General features: G+C 56.8%; 2 protein-coding genes across 4 annotated transcripts in view; both read right to left on the bottom strand.

Annotated features, from left to right (window-relative positions):
* Nucleotides 1-265: 265 nt before the first annotated feature.
* On the bottom strand, nt 266-4,874 carry CASTOR1 (cytosolic arginine sensor for mTORC1 subunit 1). Of its 2 annotated transcripts, none has more exons than XM_072953120.1 (9): nt 4,570-4,874; nt 3,972-4,042; nt 2,583-2,770; nt 2,366-2,498; nt 1,971-2,094; nt 1,399-1,512; nt 1,180-1,262; nt 997-1,091; nt 266-861 (listed from the first exon to the last, which is right to left on the bottom strand). In XM_072953120.1, the coding sequence occupies exons 1-9, from the start codon at nt 4,740-4,742 to the stop codon at nt 793-795; spliced, it is 1,050 nt and encodes a 349-aa protein (XP_072809221.1). In that variant the 5' UTR covers nt 4,743-4,874; the 3' UTR covers nt 266-792. The 2 variants fall into 2 exon arrangements, with proteins under 2 accessions (XP_072809221.1, XP_006213576.1); XM_006213514.4 differs by having other exon boundaries at nt 268-861; nt 4,630-4,873.
* Nucleotides 4,875-7,225: 2,351 nt separating this feature from the next.
* The window catches only part of TBC1D10A (TBC1 domain family member 10A), a 30,806-nt gene continuing 17,250 nt past the window's right edge, over nt 7,226-20,781 (bottom strand). The window contains exons 1-9 of one of the 2 annotated variants that reach the window (XM_006213513.4): nt 18,499-18,603; nt 18,192-18,291; nt 14,185-14,292; nt 10,668-10,774; nt 9,879-9,993; nt 9,726-9,791; nt 8,882-9,071; nt 8,610-8,764; nt 7,226-8,085 (exon numbers count right to left, since the gene is read on the bottom strand). In XM_006213513.4, coding sequence (XP_006213575.2) covers nt 7,600-8,085; nt 8,610-8,764; nt 8,882-9,071; nt 9,726-9,791; nt 9,879-9,993; nt 10,668-10,774; nt 14,185-14,292; nt 18,192-18,236 — 1,272 coding nt within the window. In that variant the 5' untranslated portion in view covers nt 18,237-18,291; nt 18,499-18,603 and the 3' untranslated portion in view covers nt 7,226-7,599. Of the gene's footprint in view, nt 8,086-8,609; nt 8,765-8,881; nt 9,072-9,725; nt 9,792-9,878; nt 9,994-10,667; nt 10,775-14,184; nt 14,293-18,191; nt 18,292-18,498; nt 18,604-20,781 lie in introns of those variants that run through there. The other variant, XM_072952870.1, reaches the window with a different exon arrangement.

Here is a 20,781-nt window from a genome sequence, read left to right as displayed (position 1 = left end):
GAGCCAGGCTGCCCTGGACAGGAATCACGTGACCCTGGCTAAGTCACTCCACCTCCCTGGCTAAGTCACTCCACCACTCCAGAGAGAAGGTCCTTCATCTGGAGAATGGTGATGGTTCACCTATGCTCTGGAGGTGAGCCTGAGGGAGGAGAGGCCAGCCCGGGACTGAGCCAGCTACATGGGGAGAGTCCAGGACCTCAGGCACAGGGGCCCGAGGAGCAGCTGAGCAGCTGTGGCCGAGGCTCCTCCGACAACCCCAAGGACCACAGCCTAGCTTGCTCACTACAAGCTCTTTATTAACAAGTTGATTAAAAACAGTAGAGAGAGAGAGGGAGAGAGAAGAGGGAGAGAAAGCGAGAAAGATGTAAAAATACTTTTCTTGGAGGCCCCAGAAAGGGAAGGCACTGTCAGAACTCGCCTGGCCAGGGAAGGCAACCCAGCCAGAGGCAGAACGGAGATCAGGGCCCTGTCCAGGGAGCAGCCCAGCCGGCCTGGCCCAGGGTACTGATGGCAGAAAGCTCCAGCCCCAGGCAGGGAATGTGCAAATGCCGAGGCCCCGCAGGGAGTGATGGGTTAAGGGCTTCCTGGAGGAAGTCCCAAGCACCGTGTTTCCCTGCGTTGGGCAGACACGTGTCCACCTGAGGGCTGGTGCCTGTGCGCAGCTTACATACACAGAGCAGAAGGAGGGGTCCCCCGGCAGGAACATCCCAGAGTTTAAGGAAATAGCTTAGAGAAGTCTCTGGAAGCCTGAGGGTGAGAGGAGAGCCTGGAGGCTGTTGTGCCCCTGGGAACTCAGGAGCCCAGGCCCTCCTGCCGGCGTTGGAGGACCTCAATGACACTGTCGATGCCGTCCTCGGGCACCTGTGGGCAGGTGAGCGGAGGAAGGGGTCAGGGCCACCCAACTCCCTGGCTCAGCTGGACCACCTCCTGCCACCCCACCCTACTCTGGGCCTCAGTGTCCGTCTAGGAGCCCCAGCCCCAGCCCGCGGCACTCACCAGAGCGTGGTCGAAGTTGAAGGTACTGATGTAGTAGGCAGAGATGTCAGCCGCAGCCAGGGGTCCTGCGATCTGGGCCACGATCCCACACTCATCTGAAGGTTGAGAAGGGGTCCATATGGATCACCCCAATCCACCCCCAGGCCCTTCCCAAGCCCCTGACACACAAGGTGCGGCCCTCACCAAAGCCCAGGGGCTGTCCGCCAATGCGCACCATCCTCCACAGCTCCCCGGACGAGCTGGTCAGCAGCAGGTCACTGGGAAACCTGGGGAGGCAGGGGGGCGGTGGGCAGGGCACCCAGGGCAGGTCAGCCTAGAGACCTCAGAGTTTGACGCTCTACCTCCTCCCTCCCTGGGGCTGGCTTAGGGTCTCTGGCCCACTTGGGGTCAGGGGTCACATACTTTTTCTGCGTCTCAGCGTCCATGACAATAGAGATGTAGCCCTCAATGAGGGAGAAGGCAAAGAAGGTGATGGAGCTGGATCCAGGACCGCCAGAGGCTGCCTCCTTTGGGGCACTGGGGAAGGACAGGAGGCTCAGGCACTCTGCCCACTCCATCTCCTGCCAGTTGGCCTCTAGACATCTGGGAAGGGGCTGGTACAGGTGGCCTTGGGCAGGCTCTCCAGTCCCTGGGCCACTTTCCTCCCCTGTCCGAGAGCTCTGACCTCCTGATGGCATGGGTGGGGATAGGGGAGGATGATAAACCTTGCTTGGGCCAAAGACACAGGACTCCAGGGCCGGAGGGCCTGAGTCGGGCACAGCTAGCGGGTGGCTCTGCCCACACCACAGGGAAGCGCTCCAGTTGCAGCCTCAGACCTTGCCTGAACCTCAGTGAAGGGCACAGGTATCACAGGCTGTCAGGAGCCCCAGAAACAGAACAGGGCAGAGTTGCAGAACCAAGGGATGGGTGGAAGGTGGTGGGACAGAGCTCAGGGCATGATGCTGTGAGGACAGACAGGTGAAAACAAGGCCCACCTGTGTGAATAGAAGAGGACGTCGATAAGGGTGGTGGCGATGGCTGGGAGCGTCTCAGGGTCCAGCGTGAGGACACAGAAGCGGTTCTGTGGGCTCTGGATGGGATGCACCGTGGGGCTGGGCCCTGCTCAGGAGGGACCAGGCCATGGCAGGTGAAAGGGCAACTGTGGGCTGGGGCGCCCCCTGGTGGCCAGCCAGAGAAGGGGGGTCTAGGCTGGGTGTATGGTCATGCTCTACAGGAATCTGCCTCAGTTTTCCTGGCCCCATCTCCCCATCTTGTGAAGGGGTCGGTGTCAGCTGGTCTCCCCAAGCCCACAGACCCACCTGCACAAGGGAAGGGCCCAAGTGGGAAGAAGAGCCCCGCCCAGGCCTGGGTGTCAGAGTGTGGCCCTCACCATGCTGGGCACGGGGAAAGCCATTGCTGGAATCATCCCTGGCAACAGGCACAGGCTCCCCGCCCACCTCTCGGTAAATATCGAATTCCTGGGCCAGCGTGTGGATCACCACGGACAGGTCCTGCTCCCGCACCTGGGACACAGGAGGTGGTACAACGCACAGGTCCCCAGGCACCCATGTCCACCTGCCCTGCACCAGCACCTGTGGGAAACTCACCAGGATGAAGTCTGTCTGGTAAGTGGACAGCATTAGCACAGACACGTGGTGCTCGGCTAGTGGTGCGATAACTGAGCGGGCAATCTTGGTGACCCCAGCAGCCTGCACTGCTGCACCGCTGTGGGATGACACATTCAGCACCAGCCACGTACCCTCAGCCACTTGCAGGAACTCAGATGGGGGCAGCTCTGTGGGGCAGGGGGCACATGCCCGGTCAGGGCCTCCAGGGCTGGCCCCTGCCCTCAGTTTCCCTGTCTGTGACTTGGAGGGCTCTACCAAGGTAAGGTCAGGTCTGAAGCCTGGAGCTGTCTTCCTCCCCCAGGTTCTGCTCCTGAGACCTGCATGTATGCAAGGACTGAGAAGTGCTTCGGGTGTTGGCCTGTCAGGAATTGAAACTTCCCACTTAAGATAGGATCTCCAAATTCAGACAGACCTGGGCTCAAATCCGGGCTTCACCATTTACTTTCTGTTGACCTGGGGCAAATGATTTTAACTTCTCTCAGCCTGTTTCCTCATCTGTAAAATGGGATGACTGAATGTACTTCAAGACAGTATTCTGTGGGTTAACAGAGGCCTTATACCACGCTGCACCACCAGGGGGCGCCAGGAGACCAGGTTGACTGGGGGATGTCCTTCCCCCTTAGGCAACCTAGACTTTTCTGCAGCACAAATAGAGAAACTAAGGCCCAAAGTGCTGTTGTGGGGGATGGACCAAGCCCCAGTTGGCTGGCCTGAGACTCCAGGCCTGTCAGGATGGGTCAAGAAGGCGGCAGTAAGGGCCAGGTGTCTGCTCCAGGGATCAGGGAGGGATCAGGCTGGCGTCCAGTCCAGAGCAGGGGCCACAGCCAGAGTAGTTGCTAATCTCCCAAGCACAGCTAGGAGGCCCCCAGGACCCTGCCCTGGGCTGGCTGCCTGCTCCTGCATTCCTTCCCCAACCCTCAAACTCCTGGAGTTCCCAGACCAGTGGTGGACGGGGTGACCCACACCAGGGAGAGAAGTCCTGTGGGAAATAATGCCGGGAGGGAAGTGAGGGGGAGGAATGGCCACAGGAACCCGAATCTTGCCCCAGAACTGCAACTGAGGCCCTGCTGCTGCCCTGAGGCTGCTAAATGCCTTTCTACACTGCCCCGTTTATAAAGCCCTCATGGGACCCTTGTAGATCAGAACCATAATATATCCATTTAACATAAGAGGAAACAGCTCAGAGAGGGGAAGTGACTTGCTCAAGGGCACACAGCCAGTAAGTAGTGGAAATGGATTGGAACCCAGATCCACCCACCTTCAAGCCTCCAGTTCTTGGAACCTTGCAGCCTAGCAATCGGTGAGAATCCCGCAAAGAGTGGGCAGCGGCCTCCTTCCCCTACTCCCCCTCCCCAGCCCAGCCCCCACCTTTGAAGCCCTCCTCGTCCACCATGAGCGTGTAATCCTCAGGAGTCTCCGTTAGGCTGAAGAACTTGCACCTGGTTGGGGGGCAGGGGGCATCTTTAGCCTGCATGGGGCGGAGGGGGCGGGTAGACACGCATCGGGCGCCTCCCTGCCCCCTCAAGCCACAATTTTCGCCCCAGGACAGTGGGGTATGGGCCCCATCTCCGGAAATGCGAACTGTTTCCCGCCTCCCCGAACTCCTCAGCAGCCCCCCACCCCTCTATTCCAGGAGAGAGGGGAGGCTCAGCCGCGGCAACAGTCCCGGGGCGTCGGGCCTTGGGCCCTTAGACTAGCCCCTCTAACCCGATGAGAGGCATCTGGAAAAAGCTCCCCGCAGTCGCCAGGAAGGAATGCCCCCATTTGACACCACTGGGAGTTAAGCATTGACCACCCCAGGCTGTTTGCGCCTTAATTGGCCCTGGGAGGGGGCCTCGCCGGGCCGGATAGGCGGAGGTCCCAGGGAGGGTAGGCCCGGGCCGGATGGCGGCCGGGGGTGGGGGTGGGCAGGGAGAGCTCTCCCCGCCTGGTCTCGCTGGTCCCGCGGCGGTCCTAATCTCCCAACCTTGTCCCGGAGCGACAGCGGAGCCCACCCCAATCTGTGCCCTCGAACCCGGGCTCGCACCGGCTTCGGCGGGGCAGGAAGAGCAGCTTGATGAGCGGGTGGGTGTAGAGCCAGAGACCTGGGCGGGCGAGGCTCAGCACCCGCACCCGGTGCTCTAGGATGTGCAGCTCCATAGCGGCCCGCGCGGACCCGACCCCGCGGCCAACCAGACCCGGGCCGCGCCGGGGGCGGGTCGGTGGGGGCGGTGCTGAAGGTTTAAAGGAGCCGCGGCGCGGCGGAGTCCACGCTGCCAGCTACGCCCGCACTCTGACGGCCACGCCCTGCGAGCTGGGCGGCCTATCCAGGATGGCCACGCCTCCTTCTAGCGCCGGAGCCTCACTCCGCTAGGTCCAGCCCGCCAAACTCCGCCCCTGCCAGGTCCGCCCCTTCAGTGTTCACCCGCTGACCCCACCCCGTCGAGTCCTCCAAGCCCCGCCCATGTCGCGCCCCTTCTCCGGGCTCCGCCCTTTCCGAGGGATGCCAGCGGTGCTGCGGTCAGGAGCAAGCGGAGACTTGGGGTCCTTTCTGCCCTTCGGCCGCATATAGGCCTTATGATTAAATTCACTGAGGTTAGGCGGGCTGTCTCAGGGGCTCGGCTGTGAGCAGAACACTGCCCCCAAATCCCTGGAACCTGGAGTGGTAGGGGTCCACTATGCCGCTCAGGCGACCCAGTGGTTCTCTCCCAACTAAGTGTCCTGGCACCTTTCCCCTCCTTCCTCTCATGGCTCAGCATGGGGCAGGGCCACCAGAGCTGGCTGGGGCGGCGGTGACAAAAGCCCCCAGCAAGGCCGCGCAGGATTAGAATTGACACATACCCCTCCATCTCTGTGAGCCCTGCAAGTGGGCTGACAAGGTGAAACCTAGCCTGGACTTAGTGGCCCCCACCTCTGTTCCTCTCACCAGACTTTCAGAGTAGAAGGCCCCCAACCAGAGTCAGAGATATGGAGGACCATAGCCACCTCCAAATAACATACTGCTTGGTAGGGGGCTGAAAGTGGCCAGGCCTACCACTCAAGGTGCCTTAAGACTAAGTGCTTGGGCCAGGAATGTCCAAAGCTCAAACTTTGGGGGACCTGGCCATGCAACTGAGACCCACTGGATAGTCAGATCTCAGCAATCTTAAGCCCACAGCCATTAGCAGAACTAAGGTGTCCTGAGCACGTCTAAACTTGCTTCATGCCTAAAGAGGCCCCCAGCACTGGCAGACACCCCAGATCTGAGGCTTGTTAGTGCCAACTTGGGCTCATTTCAACATTAGGGCTGGGCTCTGCTCAGGCCTCTTCAGGTCCACAAAGACCCCAAGGCTGAGCAGGCATCAGCACACCTAGGCTGGCTGCACTGTAGGACAGAGCATGCTCCCTTGTGGAGCCTGAGCATCTTTAGGCCTCAGATCTGTGACCTTGAACCACACAGGTTAAAGCAGGCCTCAGGCCTGATTGCGACCCAGCAGGCCTGAGCAGGCCTCCTGCCTGCTTGGGAGCGTCCGCTGTGGGCGAGTGGATGCAGGACAGCACCTTCCCTCCCCGGACTCTCTGACTTGTTGTGTTCCAGGGAAACTGCAGCCACCACATCCTGGCCGTTCCTCTGGAGGGCCAGGGGGAGGGGACTGTCCTCGAAGGCTGATCCTCTCAGCTCGTTGATGGCAGGTGCAGATGGGGTAGGAAACCACGGGGTGAGGGGCAGGAGGTGGAAAGTGGGTGGCTTGCCCTAATAGGTTCATGTGACCTATGACCTCCTCAGCCTAAGCATCCCCAGCTGTACCCGGACAAGAAGTTCTAGGTAGGCCAAGGCCCTGCAATGCCAAAAAGCTCCCAGGGAGGCTCTATTCCTCCCTACCCCCTCCCCGATGGCCCGGCCCAGCCCAGCCTGCTGGCCTGCCAGGAACAACCGCTATTGTTTGACTGGAAAAGCTGCTTCCTCAGCAGAAGGGGGGCCTCTCCCAGGGACACCCTGTCCTCACCCCCACCAGTCATCAGGTTGTGACCACAGTGCCTGCCTGGGCCCTCAGTGGCAATCAGGTCACCTCAGTCAGGAGATGTAGCAAAGGGCTCTGGGTACAAATCTGGATCAGCTTCATCTTTGCCACTCAGCTCCTCTGTTTCCTCATATGTAAAATGGGGATAATAAGAAAGTCTATCTGACCAGACAAATGACACAACCAGCCCAGTCTGGCACATACTAAGCACTCAGTAAATGGCAGGCAGCCTTTTGTCAAAGACCCAGGCTTCGCCCTGCACCCACCTGGCTCTGACAGAGGCCTGGGCTGATCATGTGAGGGCATTCATGGTCCCACACCCTTGGCACCAGTACCCAACCCAGAATGAGCACTCAGTACCTTACTGGGGTCCAAAGTGGCATCCAGGCCAGGCCTTAGAGGAGGAAGACCCTGAAAGGACCTCCTTAAGAAGCCCCTCCCCTTCAGTGATGGATGGGAATAAGGCCTGGGGAGCAGGCCCTGCTCTACCCCAGCAGTAGTGACCCTCATCCATGACAGATGGTGTACAAGAGGCTCTGGTCTGGGCTAGGGGCCAGGATGGGGGTGCTCTGTAGAGTGTGGAGAAGAGAAGCTGAGCACCAGGGGTGACACCACCTTCCCAGTCCCCAGATGCACACAAGCTCTCTACACAAGCCTGTTTATTTCTGTACAAAACCATGTTTCTATTTTATACAAAGAGCACCCCACCCTTTACCCCTCCCTCTCCCCTCACGTCAGTGCCCTCATCCTGGGGAGCATCCCCCAGGAGGAGGGGGCTGAGTGAGGCCCCACCCATTGGCCCTCACTTCTGCCTGCCCCATCTGGGCCGGCCCAAGCTCCATTCTGGAGAAAATAAATAAGGAGCCTTAGGCAGAATCTGTGCTGGGCCAGCCAGACTCTCTGCCATGCAGGGGCCAGGCAGCTGGGCCCTCAGTGGGTGGGAAGGCCCTGAAGTGTCAGTCTGTGAACCGTGCAGGTATGTGGAGACCCCAGCCCAGGAGCCTGGGCTGCCAGGGTTACAAGTAGGTGTCCTCACTCTCCTGGGATGTCAGGCTCTCCCGGGAGCGGTGGTGGGCTAAGTCCTGGGGGGCTGAGTCTTGGGGAGCTGAGTCCTGGTGGTCAGGGTCCTTTGGGGGCATATCCTGTGGGGGACGTGCATCTCCCGCAGCGGCCACCGCCTTGGCTTGACTCAGGGTTGGGGGCTCATCCAGCTGCCCACGTGCCTTTGCCTGCTTCTGCTGCTCCTTCTGCGCCTTCTGGATCTGCTTGGGTGGCTTGACCTTGCCTTTGGAGCCAGGGAGAGGGGCATCTGGGGGCAAGCGGATGGACGGTGAAGGTTGCAGGGTGGGCCAGGGGCACGGCTCTGCCTCCAGGATGGCCTTGGCACCGTGCAGCCTGGGCGGAGAGTTGCACTGCAGCTCACCCCGGGTCTCTTGCCAGCGCCGCAGCTGGATGAGGTGCTCGCGCTCAATCTGGCGCTCCGTCACTGGCAACTCTACCACCTGTGGGGACGGTGACAGGCAGGTGGGCACCAGGAAGAATCTATCCCTTCTGCCTCCAGCCTGGGCCCCTGCTCTCCCTCAGCTCCCCCACCCTGGTCGCTAAAGGCTGACACAGAAGGATGAGGGGTCTGGACCCTGTGGTGGTCACAAGTTCCAGAGCTGAGTGCCAGGTGAGCCAGGCATGTGAGAGCCACTGCCTCAGAGGAGAAAGCTGCCCACAATTTACGAATCCATTTGCCTAATTATGTGTCACCTCATTACAGTCCCAGAGAGACAAAAATCCACAAAGGAAAGAAAAAAAGGAAAATAAAGCCAAGGCCATGGCTGCGGGGCTGGGGAGGAAGAGGAGGTGACGGGTTGCACCTACTTGTTCCTGGAAACCTAGGCCTCTCTGTGCCCCCTCTTCTTGTTCAGACAGAAGGATGAGGTCTGTCCATACTGGCCTGGGCTGCTGAGCACAAGTCTCCAAAGGGCCCTCCCATCTCCCCCTACCTCCCAGTGATGAGGGGAAGTGGGAGCCACACCTCCTGGACCAAGAAGGCCTCCTGCATAATCTTGGGGCTGAGGCTCCGCAGCTGCTCGATGGTCTCGTACTGGCCCTGGCAGGCTTTGAGCTTCTCGGGGGAGCCCAGCGCGTGCTTCAGCAGCACCAAGCCCACCCGGAAGATGATCTTGACTCCTGCATATGGGAGTGAGCAGTGAGTGCAAGGGGGTCTTTGGAGAGTTTCTCAGGAAACAGAGGCCTTCTGTGGTCTGTACTAGGGGCAAGGGTGGTCCCCCAAGCCCAGCCCAGTACCTTCACAGAAGAACATGTCCCAGACACGCAGCACGGAGCTCCAGGGCAAGGTGCGGGCAAAGGCACACATGAACCACTCTGTCATGTAGAGCAGTGGGTCGATCTTCTGCTGGCTGAGATGCTTGTGGGCCACAGGTGACACTTTCTGCAGCAGCGAGAAGAGGATTTCCCCGTCCAGCTGGATGGCTTCCTGGTGGGGACAGTGAGGACACAGAGCGATGACCATGTGCCCACAGCTGCCAGGGCAGGATCCATGTCCCACCCCCCAGCCCTCAGTCGGTGAATGCTGCAGGTGCCAACCTCATGCTGGGTGCTAGGATACAAGGATGAGCAAACCAGACACAGCTGGTCTCCCTCCTGGAGTGTGAGGTGCAAAGGGGAAGACGGACATGAATCACAGAAGCAAAGAGGTGGCTGAGTGCCCAGAACACGGCCGGAACAGGAATGCTGGGTAAGCATTCAGGTGAGGTGAGGTCCCACCTGTCAGGGTCAAGAAAATCTCCCAAGGGATGAAAGCTGAGGGAAAAGAAGAGTTCTCAGAGGAAGGAGAGGGGCAGAGGTTGAGGCCGAGTCAGGGAGAAACTCGGTGCACTGGAGGACCCACGATCCTGCCCAACAGCCGCACAGCTGGAGGCAGAGATAGAGGAAGCGTGCAACCAGTGATGCTGGAGCCCAGGAGGCCTGACCTGGCAGGCCTTGGGACTTCAATCTGAAAGCAACAGAAGGCTGGGAAGGATTTAAGAGGGGGCAGGAATGGCTCAGAGAGTAAGGCCTAGAGAGGCCCCAAAGTGCATCCAGTCTGGGGCAGGTTCCAGGCCAGGGCCCAGGCCCAGCCAGCACTCACCAGTTTCTCACTGTAGTAGCCGGGCAAGTACTTCTCACAGATCTGCACCAGGCACCAGAAGGCTTGCTGTTGGCAAAGGAGACGTGAGGCCTTGCTGCTGGGTGCTCCCTGCTCACCCGCCCACTCGCCCACCCGCCCAGGGCCTGGTGGTACCTCCGCAGGCATGTGCATGAGCAGGACAGCGGCAATGGGCGCCTGGGCCTGGCAGTAGCCCTCCTCAGGTCGGTACAGCGTGTAGGCCTTCAGCACACGGAATAGGTCCTGCTGGCTGTGGAGAGGCCAAGCAGGGCAGGGATGACAGGTGTGACCCTGCCACCCACTGCCCTCACCTGTGCCCCACCAGACCAGACCTGTCTTAGAAGCTGCACTTCCCTGGAGAGGGGATGTGACCTGATTGTGGTCACCAGGGGGTCAGTCTCCCACTGCAGCACATGGACTCTCACCTCCCCCACTTGACAGGTAGGGGAAAAGGCTCAAAGAGAAAGCAGGGGGCAAGGCCAGGGCAGGATGCCAAATACAGGGTTAGGATGTGTCAGGGCTGGAAGTGTGGGCCCCTCCCTCAGCAGCCATGGTCCCTCGGCCAGGCCAGCTTTGTTCCAGGTGCCTGTCTTGGTCTCCTGGCCTGGCCTGCCGTATCTCTCCTCTCCCATGTACCCTCTGCCCACCCAACTCTCTCTTACCTTCTTTCTCCCCACCAGAACCTGTTTCCAGGCCAGACAAGCCCTAGCACTCTGGGGAGTAAATGAGGAAGCTTCCCCAAAAGTAAAGAGGAGAAACGAAGAGGACTCATCAGATTCAAACCACAGAAGGGAAACTAACAGTGCAGTTTGGGGCCTCCAACTTCTGGGCCCCCAAAATACCCACAAGTTCATTTTACCTCCTCTGTCCCTCTGAGGGAAAGGCCAAGAGCCACCTCCAGCCCACAAGGCCCAGCCTGCTCACCCGTGGCCCCCCCGGGACACAAACATCTCGTGAAAAGGGAACTGCCGGTGCAGGTCACGCTCAATCACATCCAGCCACTTGGGGTCCCCAGGGGACATGTCCAGCTCCTAGAAGCAAGGTCAAGAGCATCTCTTAGAAGTTGGGGATGGCTGGGAGGACACAACTGTCCCAGCTATTGGAGGAGCTCCCACCACCAGGGACGATGTCCACCTGATCCCATCATGGGCTAGGCCTTCCTGAGGACAGGTCAGGAAGCTCAGGTAAGGAAGCCGACGCAGGAGCAAAGAGACAAGCGGAGCAGGGGCCTGCAAACCCTGAGGGGTGATCCAGGCTCCAGGAAGACCCATGTGGGCGAGTGTCCATCATAACTGTGGCTAGAAATAACCTCTTGTCACTGCATTCAGGACTCAAATACCTTACGTTACATCCTTAGATGGAAGACTACTGTCAAAGCAATGGCAACCCCATTTGTTAGCACCACTCTCAGCGGCACCCATGGACCTCACTGATTGTTCTCCTCAGCCCCCAAAAGACAGGTCCTGTCATTACACTGTTCACAGATGAGGAAACGGAGGGTCAAAGAAAAGTCAGTTGCCCAGTGTCTCATGGTTAGAAAAGCGATGGAGCTGGGCCTGGAAGCCAGGTTGGCTCAGAGCTATCAATCCCAACTCCTCTGCTCCCCACTTCCCTGTACAAGTGGAGTCACCTATTCAGGAAGCAGGGTGTGTGTGATCTGCTGCACAGAGCACTGTGATGACATGGGTCAAACCAATAGACTCGGAACCATCGCTGGGTGCTGGGGTTTCAACAAAGTTCTACTCTTTTCTTTGAACTTCTGTGAGCATTTCAGTATGAGTACCATTTATAAAAGCAAAGCTACTACACAAAGAAAAATCATTTCTTTGTCATTTGAAATGTTCTATATCTTGACTTGCTTGGTAACATAGGTACGTATTATTTGTCCAAACTCACTGAACTGCATGCTTAGGATCTCTGCATTTTACTTTACGTAAATTCACACCCCAACTTTAATAAAAGAAAGAAAAAAAATCAATGAAAAGGAAACCTAGAGGGCTGAGCAGGGAAGCAGACAAAGGACACGCTGCCTGCCAGGCAGTGTGAGGGGAGGCCCCCAGGAGGAAGGCTGGGTCCTCAGCAAACACATCAGTGGGCGTAGCCCCTGGCCCTGGTCCTGCCCAGCAGGTGACTTCATACACACCCCTTGTGTCTCCTCCACTGGGGGTGTCCCAGTATTGAAATGAGGACCAGGGTGCCAGGTAACCTGACACGAGAGAGTAAGCTGACGGAGTGTTGGAGGCTGGAAGGTAGAGGGTGCTGGGCGCCTCCACAGAGGGCCCGGGAGCAGGCACTAGAGGTGGGTTGGCAACCTTTAGGGCCCACATGCCCTCAACACGGGCCCTGCGAGTGTCCAATGCGCCCTGCAGGTCAGGCCCAGGGCTGGATACTGTCCGAGCACAGTGCGGGTTTGCCTTTGTTGGAAAGGAGAGGAGAGTCCCACAGGTTCTCCTGAAGGGCCCGGTGAGGCGGGGACCCGAGAACCCAAAAAGTCAGGTCCTAGGATACGCTTGCCTGGTACCCCAGCAGTGCAGGGCACTCGGCCTCACAGGCGTGAGTGAGAAAGGGAAGGGTGCAGCTGAAGGGCCTGCGGGGAGAAAGTGTGCTGGGAATCGAAGGCCGGTGCGGGCTCTCTCCCAGAGAGACTGAAAGTGCTGGCGCCACCATGAAGAGAAGCCGGAGAAGAAAACCTCGTAAGAAAAGGACTAGAAGGTCCTTCCCTGCCCAAGGAAGGAGGAAGTAGCAGCAAGTACTGAGAAGAAGGAGCCACCAGGGGCTGCAGAACCTGCCCTGACAGCTGAGGCTGTGGTCAGCCGCCTGGGTCCACTAGGGAGCACTGGGACATGGATTGCTGCCACCCCTGCCCCATCACTGTAGCCTTGCCCCTGGGCTCTTGTGCCCACAGCAGGCAGAGGGAGCTTCTCATGCCTCCCCATGTCCTCCACCTCATCCACAGGCAAAGTCCTTACCAGTGTGTTCACAAACCACTGCTCCAGCCCCAAAGACTGCTTCCAGGGACCCACTACTCAGTTTCGGAGCATCTTGAAGGCCTTTCTTGGCAAATCTATCTCCTCCCACAAGTAACCTTCGAGACCCCACAGAGGTGGCCAGGTCCTCCCCAGATGCACCACTCTCCAGACATGTAGAGCACACAGCTCCGTGCTGTGGCTGCTCCCAGAGGATGCGCTCACATCTGCTAACTGTGGAACCAGGAGGCTGACTGGGCCACCCGGTGCTCGGTGCTCATGCCTGTGCTCTTGCAGCTGAGGGTAAGCCATGGGCTTAGTGTGAGGCTCCCATCCCTGAACCTCCCACTCTGCCCAGAACGCAGCCCACTGAAATGGAAGAGATGTAGCCACTGGGAGGAAGACTCTGGAGTCAAGACACCACATGAGTGGGGCATGATATTAGTGCCCTGTGGGGCAGTCCAATCGCCCTGATTCAGGGCTATCCTCAGCCAGACACCACTAACCCCCTGTCCCCTAGGGCCAAGTGCTGCCAGCAAACAGCTCTCACCCCCTCCAAGTCAACAGCAGAAACTCTAGGCTGCCCTGCCTGCTCTTCTCAAGGAACGGGTTTGGCAGGACAGGAGTGTTCACTGAAGCATGAAGTATGTCAACAAACAGCTAGTAGATGGCAGTTCTGTCTCACTGCCTGTCACCAGTCTCAAGAGCCTGGGAGATACCCTGATGCCTGGGACCAAGTCTGGCAGGTGAGCCAGGGCAACCCCAGGGAAGCCAACTGACTCCCCTAGTTCCCTAGAGGAACAAGGTGGAGGTGCTGCCCAGTCCAGGTGGGCCCCAATAAGCCCCATGAATAGAGGGGTGTTCCTTACCCTGGCAACTGTAGGGTGGGGGACAGTACATGAGGGTGGGAAGGCATAGTTGCAGGGGGTATTCTCTCTGGCCCCTGACAGGTTTCTAAACTCTAAGGATACTGGTTTGGCTCTGCTACCCCTGGTGCTGGCAACCCCATAAGCAACACAGGTGAGCCATGCTTGGACAAGGCAGGAGAAAGAATAGAGGATAGGAGGCCAAGGGGTGCTAGGGTCCTGTGGCCCCGCTGGGCAGGCCCCCAAAGGCCCGGAGCACAAGGCCCAGGGCAGTCAGGGAATGGTCTGAGTGTTCCCTCCCAACAACCAAGAGCTGGAGGGTGGCCTGCTAAATCCAAGAAAGCAAACCTGGTGGTTGTCAAGAGAAACAGCAGGAATAGGGGGTCCAAAATCTGTCCATCCCACTGAGGCCTGCTCAGGGCTGGAGCCTCAGAGGAGCAGAGCCCCCAGGAGTCACAGACTGGCCAGGCCTGGCGGCCGGGCTCTTGAGGGACGATCCCTCAATCACTCACACCGCTGAGCTCTGGGTGAGCACACAGAGGATCACTGCCATGCAAAGGATATCAAGAGACGACGGAGGGAGGGCAGGGTGAAGGAAGGGCAACTCACGTCAAACTTCCCAGGGTTCTGCTGCAGCTTCACCTTGCCCCCTGACAGGTATTGCCAAGCACGGCCCCGCAGAGAAGGTGGGATGCCCTTCTGGCACCGCAGACGGATCTGGAAGTCAAAAAGAGAGCTGTGTCCATGCAGCCACCTGGGCAGCTCCCCCAGAGGCTGTGTGCTAGCCCAGCCCTTCTGCTGGTGCACATCGGGCCTTCAGTGAGCACGTCAGCTAGAGCAGAAAAGGGGAGAAAAGAGGACTTCTCCTCCGTTGGTACAATGCAGATTCTATGACGAGGGGAGGAATATGACTGCAATTAGATATGCTGCCACCAGGTGATGGCAGAGTCCCCACGTTTCCTGGTCCAGTGATAATACAGGCATTCTTAAAGTCTACCACAGGGTTCTAAATCCCCATCACTATTTTCTGAATCAAAATGGAACCATACAAGTTAGAGGAGCCCCAAGGGATATCACCAGGGAGGGATGTGCACCATGTGGAGCACAACTCAGTCACAGGGAGAGTAGCTCACGAGGTGACCCAGAATGTGCCCAGAGATGTGGCCCAGGCACTTTCATGGGAGTGTTTGTTTAAGCAGCTGTGTGGCAGGACACAGCCAGCCTAGAGAGGAAAGCTCTCAGGAGAACTCAGAAGGAAAATGGGAGCTGATCAAAATGGCTCCCTCTTTGTTGGGGCAAAGGCTGCTGGCCTGGGTGCAAGTCCTGATCCCAGCCGTTGCTAAAATGGCACAGGTCTTCCCCATCACTCACAGGCTGGGAGAGGTGAGGGAGGAAGTGTTTGGGGTAGCTCGTGACCCAGAACTAGTGCTCAATTCATTTGCTTACTGCCTTTATCAGAAAAAGGCTTCTACAGCCAAAATCCAGTTTGGAAAACCATCGTGTCTTTTACAAATGGGGAAACTGAGGCATGGAGTGGGAAAATATTACGGTCACACTGTCAGGGACCCTGCCACCTCCCAGCTACACCACCCAGGCTAAAGGATTCAGCCCTGTGCACTTACCACTTCCCTGGCCTCTCGGAGCCAGACTCTCGGAGCCAGCTCCTCTGGGCTTGTGGGCAGATGAGGCGCTAAGGCAGCTGCCCTGATCATCCTCCTTGACCTCAAGGCCAAGGGTCCAGGAGGATGAGGACAAAGGTAGAGGCACCACTCCTATAGAATGGGGGTGGGGGATTGGCCAATGACATTCCCCTCAGCCCCTGCACTAAGCAGCCTGGCCTGGGATGGAAATGGGAGCTCAGGGCAGTGGGAAGACAGCACCTGGATATGAGTCTGATTCCAGCGCTGACCTTGGCCAATCACTTCTCATCAACAGTAAGATAGAATAGTAACAACTAGGATTCTATTAGAAGGTGGCAGAGGGTGGGGAAGGGAGCAGAAACGTGCTTAGCATGGGGCCTGACACAGTCTGTGTTCAACAAACGATGCTTTCCTCTCTCCCCCTCCAATCCCAGGAAGATGCTTGACATAGAAGCCCAGGGCCTCAGCTCATACCTAACCTCCCCTCACCTGGAAACCCCCTCACAGTCCCATTGGAAGCTCTCAGAGTAGGGAGCACAGAAAGCCCAGGCTTCCTGATGACCAGCACAAACAAGAAAACTTTCCAAGGGTCAGAGAGAGTCAAGATCCAGGAAGGAGACAGCCAGACAGGCTGAAGTCAGTGGGGGCAGAGCAGCATGGCTGGTCATAGGAGCCAAGCTTGAGCTTCTGGGACTGCCTGCAAAGTAGGGAGAGGAAGGGAGAAGGGAACTGCCCCAGACTCCAGGAAGTTTCCTGCTGCTGTGAGGCAAGGGTCTCCTGAAGGAAGCCACTTGATCTGGGCAGGCTTTGGCAAAGGGATGCAGTATGGCCCAGAACCACAGGCCCTTTAGGCTCTGCTCCCCCAGGGCCGAGCTCACCTCAAGCCAGCCCCCACATCATCCAGCCCCAGAACACTTGGCCTGCCCCAGAGGAGCCCAGGAATACCTTCAGCCCACTAAGTTCTCAAAGAGGCCCCGCCCTCACCCAGGCCCAGGGCCAGGGAAGTGGGGATGGAGAGCCAGAAGGTCAGCCAGCCTTCCCTCTCTGGCCTCTGGTATCCTTCTCAGCACAGAGGTGCTGAAGATGGCAATCTCCTCCTTAGGGAGGAAGCACTGGTGGAGATCAGCAAGGATAAAGCAAGGGAAAGCGCTCAGCAAACAGAAAGCGCAAGGGATTATCATTCTCTGAGCCAAGGCCTTGGGAAAGGGATCTCTGATGACAATCGAGTGAGGCCACACCCGGCCTGCAGAACTCCAGGGGGGCAGGGCCAAAGTTTGAGCAGAGCCCTACAAAGGAAGACAGCATTCTAGCCAGAGCCCTGCCTCCCTGGAGGGCCTGGCCCCCTCCTGGGGACTAGGATAAATGCAGTGGGTCTGGACCCACTTCCTGATGCAGGTACCGTCCTCCCTGTGCCACAACTTCCTGACTACAGGGAAAGCCCAAGCCTGCGCAGCAAGGCAGTAAGAGCTCCCAGGGCCAGTGAGGCAGGAGAGGAGCAGAGGGCTAGGTCCTCTGTGTAGGGTGGGGTGCAGCCTCCTGCGGTGACCCCTGCTGGGCAGGGGTAGCCCTTGGCCTCTAACCGCAGGGCCAGGGAAGAAAAGAGGAAGAGGAAGTGGTACTGGCTGCTTTGCTGAGAGGAGCTCCCCAAGGCTCCCCTCTGGAATCCCCATTTGCAAGGGAGGCTGGGGCAAGAAGGCACTAGTCACCACAGCAGACAGTGGAAAGGGAGCCAAAGCTCAGGCTAAAAGCCCATGGGCTGAGGAAGCAGGGAAACAGATCCCAGAGTCAGGCAGGAAGCAGTTGAGAACAGCTGCCGTAAGAAAATATTTTTTAAGTGAAAGTTTTTCTAATAAACAAAAAACAAATGTCCCAAAGCCCACATAGGACAGCAAGAAAGAGCCCAGGGCACAGGGCTTTACAGTAGGAGCCTCGATCAGGGCTGTCATTCCCACTTGACCAGGAAAACTGAGGCTGAGAGGATGAAGTGACTCACCAGAAGTTGCACAGCCAACCGTGGGCACCAAGAGAGGAAGGCAGTGGGGCCGGGCCCAAGCCCTTATATGACCTTCAGTCCCGGGCTTTCTGCTAAGCCCTGCAGCCAGCTGGGCCAGCCTGAACTGGGCCAGCATGTCAGCAGACGACAGCAGGCCAGCGGGTTCACTGAGCACTGGGTACTTGTGCAGAGAGACCCCAGCTGTGAGACTGTGGACAGGCCTCCTCTAGGCCAGGGAGTAAGTAGACACTGGACAAGAGTATCAGCGCACACACTGTGGTGAGCAAGGATGTTCTTACAGGATGACAGAGGTGATGCCTAAAGCAAGCCCACTAGAAAAGGACCATTGGGTATTTTCATTTTTATAAGACTATTAAATTGTGAGATTACTTTTCTTTCGTTTTGCTTTGGCCAGGAGGCAAGAGGGAACTCATCAAATTAATCCAGAGGCTGAAGAAGGCCCCTTATTGTGGTGGTGAAGAGTGTAGGCACCAAAGGCAGACTGCCTGGGTTCAAACCTTGATTCTGCAGTCGTCCTAAAGTGGGTAATACTGCCAGCAATCTCCCTGGGTGTTGTAAGGATTATCCAAGTCAAGTGCCCAGCACTCTGCAAATGTTCAACGCACATTAGCTATTATTAGTTTATAAAGTCCTCCCTGATAGGTCGTAAGCAGCAGTAAGGACTTCCCCCAGGAGAGCTGGAGGGAAGCTGCCCAGAGGGCTTTTGGCTAAGAGAGGTTTTAAAGTTTGTCTGCAGGACAAAGTTCTGCGTGGGTCTGAGGCCATCTGGGAGGACCTAGTGAAGCCTGGGCCCTGCCCTCCAGCCAGCTTCTGTTCCCATTTCTGAGATGGCAGATGGGGACACCTAAGGCAGCTGGCAGCTGGAGAAGCTCCTGCTCCTCCAAGCTGGTGCAGCTCCTCCCTCTTCACTTCCTCCCCACGCTGTCCACTCCCAGCCGGAGGCCCCAGGCCAGGCCCCTCACCTTTTTGTGCTTCTTGGCCATCCATTTGTCCCAGTTGTTGAGCATGTCCAGCCACTTAGACTCCCTCTGCCTCAGCACCTCCAGCGGGACTTCCTCCAGCCTGTGGAGCAGAGGGCAGGGCCTGTCAGACGTGCCAAGAGAAGCAAAGGCCCTGGCCGAGGCCCTGGCCACCAGTCTGGTCGGTCTCCATTCCTCCCCCTGCTCCCCATCCCTGCCGTTCCCTTCGGAGCTGCTAATTCATGAATGCGCTGACACAGATGCGAGGGAACGCGGCCCCCTCCCTGGAAGCCATAGGTTGGAGAGATACCAAGTTCAAGTGCCCACTCCCCCAGTGTGTCAAGCGGCCAGGAGTCACCGTGCCCCTCTGGGGCAGAGGCCTGAGTGCCTGCATCTGTGCACCAAAGCAAAGTATTCCCATCCTGGGTCTGTCTCAACAAGTAAGCCTCTTCAGAGGCCTACGTGCAAGGTACAGAGCTGGACGAAAAAACTAGTCAAACAAGTACAGAAATCACATGCTCACCTCTTCACTCCAGCAAACCTAGTTACTCATAGTTTCCCCAATTACGCACTGGCCCTTTCCCACTTCTCAGCCTTTGCTGGAATAGTCTCTGCCTATCAAAATCCTAAACACACTTCACAGCCCTAATAAATAGGCATTGAATACCACTTGTATTTATACATCTGCTAACTGAGGAGCTATCACTACTGGCATTGTTCTAGGGCCAGGGCGTCTGGGCCAGTTTCAGGGAAGCACAAGTGTGACTAGAACAAAGTCCCAGCCCTCACAACACTGACATTCTACAGGGCTCTGAATGTCCGCTAGAGCCAGTGAGGAACACACCTCAGCATGAAGACCCACCCCGGGTAGCCGCAAAGAGCTGAGGCAGGCTGGGGCAAGATCCCTGGCTTAGAGGGCACTGCAAGTGAGCGAGCTTCCTCCAAGGAGTGAGTCCCTGGGAATTCACGAGTTCACTAACTAAGGGGCAAAGAGAAGAAGGAGACTAGCATTTGTAGGCTGTGTACTCTACATATACATATGATTTAGTCTACAGAGCAATACTGGTAAGAAAACAACAATGGAAAAAATAAATATATGTGTGCACCTCTCTACCCACACATGCACACTCTCTTCTTAAAATTATTTTTAAAATGGTGGAATATGGATCTTTAAAATTTCTTTTTGTGCCCTTTTTTTTTTTATTAAAAAAGTACTTGACATCATTGAGAGGTAAGATACTCAGGGAGGGCATATTGCTGAGAGTCAAACAGCAAATCAGTGGAAAAACCCAGACTCAGATCCAAGTTAAATCCTAGCCAAGTGCCTCCACTCAGTCCTGCTGACCTCCCAGAAAAGAGCGCAGGGTCAAGGCACTCGGGCAGCTGGGAGGAGGCTCTCAGGAACAGGACACGGTGGGGCTAGGGTTTGGCCCAGGCCTCGACTCTGATTCTTTTTCTGCCGGAAGGAAATGCACTGCGGTAACTTTTACTGGTTGGAAGAGCAGAGGGAGGGGCCCAAGCAGAGCAGAGGCCTCCAGACACAAAAGGGCAAGCCCTCTTCTTCAGTGTGTTTTATCTGGAGAACTGCACAGGCCTGAGAGCAGCCTTACTGCTGAACAGCCAAGGAGGGACAACAGCCTGGGGCAAACACGGCCCCCTCTACACACTGACGTAGGCCACTGCCCTCTGGAACTGCTGCCTCTCTCACCACCTAGAGGCAGAACCAGGGCTCCAGGACACTGTTTCTTATCCTTGTCCATAGGAGAAAAGCAGAGACCACCTCTTTAGATAAGGTAATATACAAAGGAATGGATGCATGTGTCCAGGCAAACCCCAAACACACAGGGAGCAAAAACAAAGGCCCAGCATCACAGGCTAGGTTGCCTCCCATCACCTACAAAGCACTCACTTACACAAGTAAGAGGATGAGCCTCCCAGCTAACCAAAGAAAGCGGGTGCCCACACTGAGGCAGCAGGAAATTTCAGCAGTTATGGATGTGGATAATATCTGATCCAATCCTTGCATTGAGTAGATGAGAAAATGGAGGCCCATAAGAGGACAAGACTTTCACCTGAGATTACCAGTTTCCAGACAATTCCCATCTGATTAAATACATGCTCATTTGATACCTCAATCCTCCAGTCAGTCTTTGTTGATAAGATCTGACATCAGGGCCTCAGAGATACTCATTCTCCCAACTACAAATATACAGGGGAACACATTCAAGTTCAGTGTTCTTTTAAATGATGCTAGATAACAACTTTGGCAGTTTCAAAGCCCCAGCATAAAACCTCAAACCGGAATTTCAAATGGGTACAGAGCAAACAACCATATTTCCTGGATTCTAAGACACTACTGATTTTAAATTATATTCTTGATTTGGCAAGATCTTTCCAGAAACAAAAAACCCACCACTACTTTACATGTGCACTGAAAGGTTCATACATGTCAACTGAAAGATTCATTCTGATTTTTAAAACCTTAAATTGGGACATTTTTGAGGAAATATAGTCATCTGAGTGACTTCTCCTCCAACAGCAGAGTTTAACCCACCTGGAGAGGGTGGGAAGGAAGGCACGGGAGGTCTGGGTG

This window comes from Vicugna pacos, chromosome 32, assembly GCF_048564905.1.
Source record: "Vicugna pacos chromosome 32, VicPac4, whole genome shotgun sequence".
Taxonomy (NCBI): Eukaryota; Metazoa; Chordata; class Mammalia; order Artiodactyla; family Camelidae; genus Vicugna; species Vicugna pacos.
Note: the sequence above shows the minus strand (reverse complement) of the source record. Positions and strands in the feature narration are given on the sequence as shown.